Below are 14,049 nucleotides of genomic sequence, written 5' to 3' on the forward strand. Positions count from 1 at the left end.
AACCTTGTCTCACGTCACAGAACACGAAAAAAAATTGTTCACACATTGTAAGTTGTAAACATATTGTTATTCAAATAGATTAGTTATTATTTTTAGAGTCACATATTACCTATAATATTGGTACAATACAATCTACAACATAATTTTTGAATTTACTTTTATTTAAAATATCACGAAGCAAATTTTTATTTTCTATTACATTCAGTTAGAATTAAAACTATGGTGATAATTTGCTTATATATCAATATTGTCATCTTAAATATCATTTTATAACAATTTTCGTCTACCTTTTAGCAAAATAATTCAATTTTTTAAATGTATTCTTAAAGCTTTATGAGAACAGAACAGAAAAACGAACGCATTTTTAATTTTAAATGACAATGTCACTTCTAACCGATAAAGAAAGATAGGAATATACAATTGTATCTATCCAAAAAAAGAAAGCAATACCGCCTAAAAACGTTCTCGAACTAAATAACGCACTCTAGAAGGGTATTTTGGAACTAAAACAAAATTACGCCATATTTAATCCTCGTGTGGTGAAAGTTGTCAGTAAATTGCAAAAATGTAAAGTGATAAAAATTATCAAGTTTATTTCTAATCATATATTATAGTGCAATTATGGCGAAAGACTACAATAGTAGTGGTGACCATGGTTCTCCGTATTCAAATCAAGAAGATTCTGAACAGGTAATCTCAAAATGCGTTTATTGAAGCCAATTCGCGCGTTCTCATCACTATAAATAGGATGCTAAGTTTGTTGTGTCTTTATCCTTAGTTATTTTGCAAGAATACGTTGCTTTGGGTAGATATTTAACACTTACACTACTGAAAAAATGTAAATAGGGGTACAGAGTTTCCCAACCTATTTTTCTACTTTTCTTGGAATAAAAAGAAGTGATATATTTCTTTAAAATCACATTGTCATTTTTGTAGTTATTAACGATATGATCAGTTAATTCATTCATTGGTGTTATAAGGACCTAAAAAACGAAAATGTCGAAATATTCTACTATAACAATAAGGTATGGCTAGCAAACATTTTCCAGAAATGTAGGAATTGGCAGGTATATCTATAAAATGAAATAATCAGAAATCTAATACATAAAAGTTGTAAACACTGTAAGTGTATGGAAAATACAATGTATAATTTCTTCAATGAAATCCTAGGAACTATGGTCAAGATTATAATCATTTGAGTATCTGCTGACATTCCAGCAGTCTACAACACAAAAGGTCATACCATATCCTTAGAAGAGTATGATATGAATGACAACAGGTTCAGATAATGAACCTTTTGCTTACATATTGATGTATATGAATCACCACTCCTATAGACTAATCACTGTACAATACATTTCAGGTAGATATTTTAAACATTTTAATTGATTTACATTCCAAGTGACTTAGTCTTCAATAAAATTCCAATTTGTTAGATTTTGTTACTCCTTAAGCTTTATTATCAGCATACATTAAAAATGAAATATATGTAAATTAGATACTATTGTTTTTCTATATTCTATGACAAGCTCATTTGGATGATTACCAAAAAGCAAAAATAACATAAAAGATGCTACCGAAACAATAACATCTGACTGTCCCATTTGCACATTTATATCATTACTGTACACAGTTCCAAAATATTCCATGTATTCCAAAAAATTGAAACATGTATAATAGTTAGAGAATTCTAACCATTATATTCATTTAAAACTGAAAGCACAGTTTCAAATTTTTACAGTATACATAGTAAGCATTTTTCTTTTTTAAGTATAATTTAAATCAAAAGATAAATTTGTCAGTAATTGTGTGAAAAAGGGTGAGAAAAGTGATGAGATTATAACCATATTTAGCTGGTGAGATATTGAATGACCCCAATTATTTTGCATGTTTTTTATTGTTGTATAAGACTACCCATTATATGGCTACCCATAAATCATCAGCATTTAAAGCATGTTCTCTATAATATACATACAAGAATACAATTCTTCTCCATTTTTCCTCTTAACATTTTTGATGGAATTACCAGCACTCTTTGCAAACTGATGGAATGTTTCATTCCTGTTGTTCTGTGATTATACTTGATTATGCTCTTACAGTGTTTGCCAAATGAGCAGGTGTCAGATTGGTAAACAAATTTATTGGCTGAATAAATGTAAACAGCAAAAATTAAATCAATATCTTTGTTCATTATTAGAAGATTTAAAATCATTATAAAAAAATTGTTGGTAAGGAACCTGGAAAATTTATTCCCATATAGTTTGTTCTTTATTTTGTATGAAGTATTACATTTCTCTTTTAGAAACCTCAAGACTGATTAGTACCTGATTTTCTATAAACATTTCCATTTGGATCCCACCTATACTTAATGCAAAATACTATATATTTTTTTTGCGAACGAATTTTGTTATCAATCTATTGGTTAAAATTTTTGTTAGGAGTTTATACATTACATTGAGGAGTATTATAGGACGATAGTTTTTTATATCTGCTTTATCCCCTTTCTTGTGTAGGATAATGGTTACGGATTCCTTCCAGTTGTTTGGTATTCTTTTTTCTTTTAATATCCTGTTAAAAAGGGAATGTAGAGTATTAATTACCGCTTTTCTACCATATTTTAGCATCTTTGCAGTTATTCCATCTTTTCCAGGCGATTTGTTGTTTTTTATTTCTTTCAATGACTTCTTTATTTCTGATTTGCTTATTTCTGGCTGTAGCTCTGAGGTGTCATGTTTTATTGACTTTGTTGACAGATTCTTCTAAAGTTTATAATCTCAGATAAAGCCTATAAAATAATATGAAATATATGAAAATTCTTAAAAACCAAAGTTTTTATTCAATATTGAAGCACTACAGGCTATTTCTTATGAATCACAAGTATGAACGGTGGAATAACTTAATCTTAAAACTTGCTCTGGAAACCTGAAGAAAAACCAGAGGATAAGGAACATCAAAAATGCAAAGAGAAGACTACCTCTGAAAAATTCTCCAGTCTAAGATGGATGAACAAGAAACAGAAAAAGATGTAAGATTTTACAGGAGGCTTGTATTTAATATTGAACGAATTCTTCTATTGATCCTTAAAATATAAGAAATTTTTAATTTATGCTTGCGAGAAAAGTCAATACCATCTAAATGGAATAAGGGTGTAAAGATTCTGGTACATAAAATAGAAGATAAAACTGACTTATAAAATTATCTACCTATTATTGTTTAAGTCATATGTACAAACTCTTCACAAGAATCATAACAATGAGATTGAATAAAAAACTAAACCTGCATCAAACAAGAGAGCAAGCAGGATTATGATCAAAGTTTGGCACCAATGACCACCTGTAACTGATCAAACAACTCATTGAAAAATATATAGAACACAACAGAACTCTGATATTAGTGTTTATAGATTTTCACAAAGCATTTAACTCGGTAGAACTAATAGTGTAATTGAAGCATTATATGAAAGTAGGGTTGATAACTGTTATTCCAGATTAGTGTACAATATTTATAGAAATGCGACAAATGTTATAAAGTTACATGAAAACAGTAACTAAATAAAAATTCAAAGAAGTGTCAGACAGGGTGGCATACTATTAACAAAGATTTTTATAAGTGCACTAGAATGTGCTTTTAAAAACCTTGATTGGGATTATAAAGTGGTAAGGGTTGATGGGGAAAGACTGCGCCATCTGATATGTTGATAACATAGTTTTGATAGGAGATGATCTAGCTGAATTCAAAGCCATGTTAGAAGGACTGAAATGAGCCTGCAGAGAAATCAGTTTAAAATGTCCCCAAAACAAAATACATGACGAACCTCATTATGAAATTAGAATACTCAAGGACAACCAAAGAGATGAGGCATCGAGAAGAATAGCACATGGATGGGCAGCATATGGGGCTTTTGAAAACACATTTAAAGAGATAAAAAAAGTACATATTATGATTATAATATAGTGCCACTGAACAAATTATAAGTTAGCCCTTTTGTGTTGACTTTTTGTATTCATGAGATTTATCTCATATTTTTTTAATTTTATTTTCAAATTCCTTTCCAAGTTTCTGATATTCTCAGACAGAACATTAACCTATTTTATGCTCCAACACCCTGGTCCATTTTAACACCTTTTTAAATGCTTTTATCATATTCTGCTTGTGCCTAGTATCATAACCATGCTGATTTTCATGACTTCTATACAGATTGATATTCCTATTCATGAAACGAACATTTCCTAGAATGTACTGTGCTGCTACAGTAAGAACTCCCAATCTCTCATAAGCCTGATGGAAGACCTCCCTAAATCTCAAACCAGCAAGGACCCTCACTGCCTTTATCTGCAGACCAAATACTCTGTGAATGTCAGCTGCATGACCCCAAATAAGGAGTGAGTGGAATATGGAATGTACATATGGAAAGTACATACTGCTATAGTAGTCTCCAGTGACACATTTTGAAAGGTTTCTTAAAATAAAGAGACTTACATTTAGTTTTTTGCAGAAGTTATTAATATGTGGACCCACTCTAAAATTTTGGGTCCAAAGGAACTAAAAACCTGATCTCGCTGACTCATATTATTCATATCACCCACATCTCTCATTGTGAAAATCACTTGTTTAGTTTTATGGTTGTTCAGAACCAACCTATTTGCAGCAAAGAACATGTTATAGGAAGGAGTTCTTTTCTCAATTTTCTGTTTGTGGCAATACTGACATATCCTTCTTGTTAGTCCTTTTACTGACAAATGTTCCACATTCTTCAATTCATGCAAACTTTTTGATGGTTGTCTATATTACTGCATTTTTGTATCTTTTTGCCATTGCTTCATCTATGGATTGGTACTGACTGTCTGATTTATTACATCTGATGTGCATAAGGACAATCTGGGTTAACAATGATTTTCAAATTCAGACCATATTACTGACAAAATTATTATTGTTTGTTTGTTCTGGTACTGGTAATTCTGGTTCATCAGTAGTTTATATTTGAACCAATAATTTCAATTTGTTCTACTAACAAAAATAAAGGTACTGCAGTAGTTAAATTTTGTGGATAACCAAACTAAAGAAATATACTGTATACTTGTTTTACTATTCATATTACATATAAAGGTTTTAGTGAAAGCCACATTTATTTTGTAGGTTACGAGTTATGGTTAATGAATTGTTTATATTTGAATGTCCATATATAATTGCATATAAACCTCTCCACAATTATCTAGCTATCATATGGGTTTACTTGCCCAATATTTTGGGGATAAAACTAGTTCTTGTCAACCAAAGAAAAAGAATATTATCAGGTTGTTGACATTTTTATTGCGCAAATTTTAAACATATGTAATATACAAATTATATCAATACATTTTTTTTATATACATATTTGTTACTATTTATGTTGGCTAATACAGTAATTAGTTTATCACTAACAAGTGTATGTTTATAAATATTATTTTAATTAACACTTCAATATGTTTTAACACAAAAAAATGTAATGTTTATTGATGTTGTTCTAATATATAACACAAAAATGTTATTTTAAACAAACATTGGAGTTAGGCAGTTTACTAATTATATGAACTTTATTTACTATGAAATGTCTTAACAGTTTTTTTTAAATCTATTTCACCTCTTCGTGTTTTAATTGCAGCTTGATAAAAGAAGCATTATTTATTATGTTTATAAACTGGCCATGTTTGTAAGATTTAGTTCTATAGGTTGCTAATTTTTCAAATCTTAGGGCCGGTTGTTCGAAGGCTAATCAAAACTCAAATATTTAATTAAAATCAAATATGTCAAATTTTGAGGTTATGTTGACTGATTTATTTTATTCAATTTTATTATTTTGCGTTTTCATTTAAAATAAACCATAATTAAACTCTTTCGGAATTTTATGTTTTTATTACAAATCAATAATAATAATAACCAATTTTTAATAATTTTGACAGCTGCTGTGACATATTTGATTGTAATGAAATATTTTATTACAATCAAGTTTTGATGATTAGAGTTCGAACAACCGGCCCTTAGATTTGACAATGATTATTGCAACATATAACTTATCTGTATCTTTGGGTGAGGTTGTGTATTTGGGGTTAGCTTAATGTGAAATTATAGATCTTTATTAATGTATAACTGTTTCTAGCCTTATTGATTTATGTACTTTTTATATCAATTTAAAAAAACTATAGTGTATAATTAAAAAATGAAAATAAGCAGCTATAATCCAAAGTAAAAATACTTGAAGAAAAAATAAATGATTTAGAGTGTGACAAAATCTCATGCAATATTGAATTTATGGGTACACAATTAAAGGAAGAGGTTAGTGCTTGTGGAGAATTAAACAAACAATGAATTATTACGAGAATTAATAATAATTAAACACCAGCTATATTTCCTTCGATAGCCCTGGCGAGATCAATGAACTTTTACTCATAGGTGCAAATAATTATCAAAATTTAAATGGTTGCAATAAACAATCAAAAGTAAAAGTAAAACTAGGTAAAAACTTAGCTTGATCTAATTACCAGGATTTACACTACTTTATGAAACAGCGAACAAAACAAATTCAATATGAGTTCACTGTCGGGTTGTATCTTTCCCTCTTAACGACTTAAGCTCTTCTGTTTTAGCGGGACGCATTCCACGAGTCCGATGGCGGTACTTTAGGGATCGTAGGAATACAGGGAGGACAAATGTATTGATTAGTTCACACAACCATATTTGAACTTGAACATTCTCCCCTCTTTAAATGCCATAAGGTCTTTAAAAACAAAACGAATTCTAAATACTATCATTACTTAAATAACAAGAAACAATAATTAATACAAACAATTCCTATATAAATGTTAAAAAAAATATTCAAAACTTAAACTAAAATAAAAAAATTAAAATTAAAATGGTGGTTTCGTCGTGATTATATTGATAAAAGCCGAACAAAACAAAATTAGTAAAAAATGTTGACCATCTAATCTTCATCTATCGGCAAGGGACAGATTCGGACAAGAAGCCGTTTTAAGGTTTCGGTGATCGTACGCACGGTAGCCACTCGAGCTACGCCGTCTCTACCCTCATGCAATTCAACAAGACGCGCGAGAGGCCACTTACACAGAGCCAAATTATCCTCCTTTAAAACAACTAAGGCACCGATTTTAGATACAAAGCCAGTCTCTAACCATTTGGACTTTTTTTGCAAGGTGTGCAAATATTTCTTTCGCCATCGAGCCCAAAAGTCTCTATGGATGCGTTGTAACAACTGCCACCTGGACAAACAATTGAAGGATACCTCCGAAAAATCAGGCACAGCGTCAAGGGTTCAAGAGTCAGGAAATGTCCTGGGATCAAATCATTGAGATCTTCAACATCATTAGTCATTAGTTAATGGGGTGAGAGGGCGTAAGTTTAAGACGGATTCAATTAAAGTTAAAACAGTATAAAATTCTTCGTAGGTCAAAATTTGTGCCCCGATTATACGAACAATATGTTCCTTTACAGAACGAATTATGCGTTCATAAATACCACCAAAATGTGGAGAGACTCACAGAAAATATTGAACATAGTAAAATAAAATTTTGCTGAAAATGTTCCAAAAAAATTTGAAGTATACTAAACACCATAATACATAATAAAAAGCTAACAGAAAAACCAACAACTAATTATTATTGATGATCCTAACCTCATTTCTAACAAGCTCAATAACTACTTTGCTACAGTTGGTTCAGAACTTGCTCAGGTCATTCAACCTTCTGGATATGGTTCCACCAGGACCACCATTAATAAACAACATATTTTCTTGGAGTTTCACAACCAAGGAGTAAATTGAAGATATAATAAATTAATTGAAGGGTAAAACTGCATGTGAACGAGAGAAGTTATCAGTTGATAATATTAAAGAGTTCACGAGTGAGATATCAACTATTTTAAGCACTCTACTACATTTAAAATTCACTACAGGAAGTGTTCCCAGTATATAAAGGAGGTCACTGCTCAATATCTAGTAATTATCGTCCGATAATAGAATCATGCACCATGTAGACAATAAAAATTTCGTATATAAAGGCCAACATGGATTTAAACAGGGTAGCAGCAAAACAACAAGCAACAGCTGTTCTTATAAGAAATATTATTGATAAAGGTCAATCTTGTATGCTTGTATCGCTTGACTTCTAGAAAGCCTTTGATACAGTTAATCACATGCTGTTTATCTGTATTGGAATGTTTTAGGCATAAGGGGCATAGTGTTGAAACTGGTTTAATAATTACCTATCAGGAAGAACACAACTTACCTTTGGGAACAGGGTGAATAGTCAATTGTCCAATATTGGGTGTGGAGTTCCTCAAGGCTCAATACTTGGTCCACCACTGTTCCTTATTATTTATGCTAATTCAATTTCAATATTGCCATGAAGAGTTAAATGTATGCCGATGATACCTGTATTGTATACTTTAGCAAAAACCCCAATGAGGCAAACAATTTTGTTGAATTTGACTTACAGATGGTGAAGGGATGGTTAGATCGTTGTAAATGTACCCTTAATGCAGATAAATCAAGTTATATGGTGATAACAAGGAGAGAAGAGTGTCAACAATTAACAATAGTACTTGGTACTACGATAAAAGTACGCAAGACTGCATACCTTGGACACATACTGAGAAATAATAAATATAGTCTTCTGCAGGTCATCATGCAGGGTAGAGTCGAAATATTCGTCATGGCTGCGAAATATTCGAGACTGGACAAACATGACTGTAAATGAATTATTCCACGTTGCAAAAGACAGAGAAGCTTTTAAAAATGTGGTCGCCAACCTCCGTTAATGGGGACGGCATAGGAAGAAGAAGAAGACTTGGTTCAAGGCCTTTACTAAAAGTGGAATTTATTAAATATCTGGGACTGTACATTGACCGTAGACTTACTTTGGAGTATCACATATAACATTTATGCAAAAGATCTCACCTGCAGTAAGGATTCTTGAAAGAACAGTAAGTTATGTAGAAGTTGAATATAGGTAAAATATATATTACAGTTTAATACACAGCCATGTCACCTATTTAACTGTATTTGGGAAAAAAAGCCACACCTCTTTGTGTGCTTCAAAATACAGCTATAAAAAAATCTTTAGACCACCAAAACTCTTCCCAACAAAAGCAGTATATCTACCCAATAAGATTATGGATATTAAATTAATATATATATATATATATATATATATATATATATATATATATATATATATATATATATATATATACAGTAGACTCCCTCTATAACGAGAAGTGAAATGACAGACTAATTACCTCGTTATAAGCCGATCTCGTTATATCAGACAATAATAATACTGTGCATACATATGAATCTTTAGTTTTCTAAACCATTAACTTCCTATAGTGAAGCCATTCGGAGCAATATAAGATGCTAATAAATATTGTTTGAATGGCGTTTTTAAAAAAAGTTATTTACTTTTATTGTCAATGAAATATATTAAAACATAAAAGAGTTGTTTACTTTTATTATCAATGATATACGATAAAATAAAAAATCTGTACTTATATTTTTTTCCAACTACATAATGTATAAAGCGTATTTTCAAGGATATCATAAACTATTGCTTCTGCAATTTTAAGAACTCTGTCATTTTTAACTGCTTTAAATGGTCCAGTATCATTCCCTCATATTTTCTAAAGATGTGAAACAGTTGTATTTATTCATTGTAAAGAAGTTTATTGCGGACTGCAGTTAAGTTTATTGAGGGTCTGTTTGAAAAGGTATTTATTTATAGCCACGACCCGACCAAAAACGTAAAAAACACGTTTTTGGATCTTATTTTCTCTCGTTATAACCAAATTTGCCTCGCTATAGACGGTTATAGTTCAATAGAAATTTCACGGTACATCTAATGTATCTCGTTATAAGCGAAACCTCGTAATAACCGTGTTCGTTATAGAGGGAGTATACTGTATATATATATATATATATATATATATATATATATATATATATATATATATATATATATATATATATATATATATATATATATATATATATATAAATGCAGGACAGCGAAGCATTGTGGTAGAAGGAATAAAGTACTAAATCATTATCGCAGACATAGTGAAGGCAATGAAAATCAATCTGTACGCATATACAAATTATTTGCACAGTGAAACCTCATCATCTTATTCAATATTTTTAATGTATCAAAGTAATTATATTAGTGATTTTATTATATATTTTTTCTAGTTTGACCCACATAACCTTCGCTCAGGGTCTGTAATTGTATATTTAGCATTTTTATAAGTGACATTTATATTTTTATGGAATAAGTATGTAACATGGATTTAATTAGACAAAAGGGAGCACTGTGTACAGACAGATATAACTGTTAGACAGTTAAAAAAGTTCATGCTTCTTATACAATGTAAATATTTGTCCTTCATGTTAACAAGGCTTCTTTTAGTTGCTGTTGGCACTCCGAGTGCTGTTTTCTTGTAGCGTCTTAATGCAATTTACTATTTTTCTTGGGACTAAGCCACCAAAATTGGTGATCACAACTTGATTGTTCTAATTGTAGTGATTGATTCAAGTAAAAAAAATCTAATAGGTATACATGTTAATTAAAGCACTATTTTGTCTCACCTATTGACTTTTCACTAAAAGACACAATATATCCCTAATAAATGTATGCAATGTTGAGAAAACTTGTCTAGTTCTGGTAAAACAGCTTTATGTTTATAATTTTTTTTCTATGTAATATATTGTATATACCTATTATCAATTGTAAATATCTAAAACTTTGTTAATGAATGTTTTTGTTTTAGTCATTGGTTGGAAAATTCAAATCTATTATTAGTAATACACCTTTGTCAAAGTGGTTCAGAAGACAAGACGATAGTGTTAAGCCAACAATAAGGAGACGTGAAGAAGATGATGATGAAGAAGACACAGAACAGTTTCAACCTCCCGCAAAAAGAGCAAAATTTGTGGTCAATCGGGAAGATGTCAGTGTTTCACATATAAGATCCAGTGATAGTATCAAAGACAAATTGATAAATAGGAATTATACTAGTTTTCCAGAGCCAGTAGCAGGTCCATCTGGTATACAAACACGAAATTTACTTAACAATGTTAATTCTTCTATAAATAGTGATATAAATGTACAGTTGTTTAGTAGTGACTTTTTAAATGGACATAAAGACTCTGATAGTGAGGAATCCACCAGTGGTTATTCTTCTGTAGCTAGGATTGGGAGCAAAGAGCATGTTTGTCAAAGTGAAGGAAGCTCAAAGCAGCCTTCTCCTCTACAAACCACCTCGCCAAATAGGAGATCTCTCTTTGAAACCCCAAGTAGGTTATTTTGCTGTTTTCTAGATTTGAGAATATGTTGCTATGAAATAAGCTAAACTGTCATTCATAGATTCACAAGAGTAGCCATAGCTTAGCTAACATGAAATTGCAACATTTAGGGAAGTGCAATTCTACAATTTTGAGAGAGGATTTTGTAACCTGGAATCCATGTGATATGTAATGATGTTTTTATTTAATTCAGTATATCCTAAATTAGGGGTGAGCAACCTTTTTAATTAACGGTCCAATTTAAATTTTAAAATTTTTTGGTGGGCTGCACCTAAACTAACACTTTTATTAATAATTTACAAAATTGTACTTAGAATAAAAAAATATAAAATTTAAAAAAAGTAAACATGTTGTATACAAATTTTAATGCATAATAAAAACAAACAAGAAAAGAACCGAAAAACGAAGTTATTTAAAATTTTGAATGAGAAATTTGGCATTGTTTTTTTGATACAAGCTGATAATATCAGCCAGAATTGATGAGTTAGCTACAAGCATGTAGTTTTCTAATTGTGAATCACTCGGTCATGATTGGTGGTCATTTTTGATTAATTTAATAGCTGAAAATAATTGTTCGCCAACATACATACTACCGAACAGAGACATATGCTTTGCATTTTTTGTCAAAAACGGAAAGCTTTCCAACGATAGTGATGGGAAGACCTGGTTCGTTTTGGTGACATATGCCTTCCAGGTCATTCATTAAAATGATCCGTTCATATGAACGACTGATTAAATTTGTTGTGTAAATGTCAAGTGTGTAGAGTTTAATATTGTTATGTTTATGAATCTTTCTAAGAGTATATGAATTAATGATAATGAGGATCCGTTCATAACTTTATTATATTGCTGTTTGCATGTAGAATTCGGTATTGTTACTATAAATTGAAGAATGAAATATAGTTTAAAGTTGACATTAAGATTTGTATTTCTCAAATCATCTTCAGAAATCATTAAAATATAAAAAAAATACTTGAAAAAGTTAAGTAAAATTACAAATTCCATATTGTTATATTCATGGATGAATGATAATGAAACAATTAAAATGGATTTTATTTCCTAGAAATTTATAAACAGAACGGACTATGTTACTATTGACTCGACAATTTGAATGTATATAATTTTACAGTTTGGCAGCGTAAGGGATTCGCCGTTCTGGGAAACTGAAATCAGCGTTTGAACGATCCTTTGCGGTTCGCTGTTCATGCATTAATTTGACCGAGCAATGTGTTGCGATCACACAGTTAGACAGCGTCATTCATAGGCATGATTCATAGGGTCATTCGAACGATAGGGTCACAGAATGTGATTGTCTCAATCACAGGTCTTCAAAAAGATCAAATCTTTGTGAACGGATTGTTCGTGGCCTTCTCATCACTACAACACAATCCTACATCCAAGTAAAGCCCCAAAAATTTTATTTGTTTGTCTGCATCTCCGGAAGGGTGTCTGCATCTTTGCAGGTAATAGTAGTGTCATCAGCAAAAAGAGTAAATGAACTGGTGAAGTATGTCTGTGGAAGATCATCTATATAGACTAGAAATAAGTGGTCCCTGTATAGTCCGTTGAGGTAATCTGATATTTATAGTGCTCTCTACTGACCTCATTCCCCTCACCTGCTCACTGCTTTCTATTGGAGAGATAGCTTGAGATCATTGCAATTGTAGTACCATATCTCTCCAATTTTCAGTTCAAGAGAAGCAGTTCATGTGAATTACAATCAAATGCTTTACTCAGCTCACAGACTGTAGGGTCAGATCTGCATCACTAATAACATGTTGGCATTTGTTGTATTTAGACCCCTTCTAAAACCAAACTGACTATTTGTAAACAAATTTTTGGATTCAAAATACTTCACAATCATTGCTGTCATACATTTCTTAAATAGCTGTGATATTATAGGAAGGAGTAATATTGGCCTATAATTGAATGGGTCATCATTGTCACTCTTTTTATATACTGGTACCAACATTCCCTTTTTGAGGAGATCAGGAAATAGGCTTTCTTTAAAAAAGTGATTTATAAGTGTTATTAGAGGACTAGCAATGAGATGTTTCACTCCTTTTATTATATCAACAGAGTCTGAAGTAGTCCCTACTTTTCTTGTTCACCATATTAGTCCAAACTTTTCTTGTTCACCATATTTGCTAAAATATTTTTGACTTCAATGAGAGAAACAACTTGGAAGGAAAATACTTCCGCGGACAGAGCGATATCAAAATCTAAGGAATTGAAGAAGGAGGGTTGAATCTGGGTCTGCAAGTTACAAGTAACATTAGTGAAGAAATCATTAAATTCGTTAGGTGAAATCTTTGTTTCCAACTTGCTCTTAAACTTGTTCCGATGCTCATTGATAATATCCCACACACTTAATTGGACTAGATAACCTTCTTGTAAGTTATTGACCTTTTGTTTAGCAGATTTTATTGCTAATTTGTAAGGTTTTTTTTTATTTGTTAATAGATTTTTCTTAGTCAATTTTTTAGGAAAAGTGTGGAAGAAAGCCTCACTTAATTCATTATGAAATGCAAAGAATTTAGCTTCAATAGTCAAGTCAGAGTCCTTCAGAAACTCCCATTTTAAACCTTTAACATATGAGAAAAAAAGAGGATTTACCCTTTTGTGTAATTGGTCCAAAAACAAATATAACAATTGCTGGATCATTGCCACCAGGCACAAGGAAATCAATAAGCTGGTCACAG

The 14,049-nt window shown here is 31.0% G+C and overlaps 1 protein-coding gene across 4 annotated transcripts in view; it reads left to right on the top strand.

The window, feature by feature from the left end:
- The first annotated feature begins 494 nt into the window (after positions 1 to 494).
- The window catches only part of Nup153 (nucleoporin 153), a 32,916-nt gene continuing 19,361 nt past the window's right edge, over positions 495 to 14,049 (top strand). For 2 of the 4 annotated variants that reach the window (XM_072544049.1, XM_072544050.1), the window contains exons 1-2: positions 495 to 690; positions 10,813 to 11,338. In XM_072544049.1, coding sequence (XP_072400150.1) covers positions 622 to 690; positions 10,813 to 11,338 — 595 coding nt within the window. In that variant the 5' untranslated portion in view covers positions 495 to 621. The remainder of the gene's footprint in view (positions 691 to 10,812; positions 11,339 to 14,049) is intronic. The other 2 variants (XM_072544048.1, XM_072544051.1) reach the window with 2 other exon arrangements.

The sequence above is a fragment of the Diabrotica undecimpunctata genome, chromosome 9, assembly GCF_040954645.1.
Source record: "Diabrotica undecimpunctata isolate CICGRU chromosome 9, icDiaUnde3, whole genome shotgun sequence".
Lineage (NCBI taxonomy): Eukaryota > Metazoa > Arthropoda > Insecta > Coleoptera > Chrysomelidae > Diabrotica > Diabrotica undecimpunctata.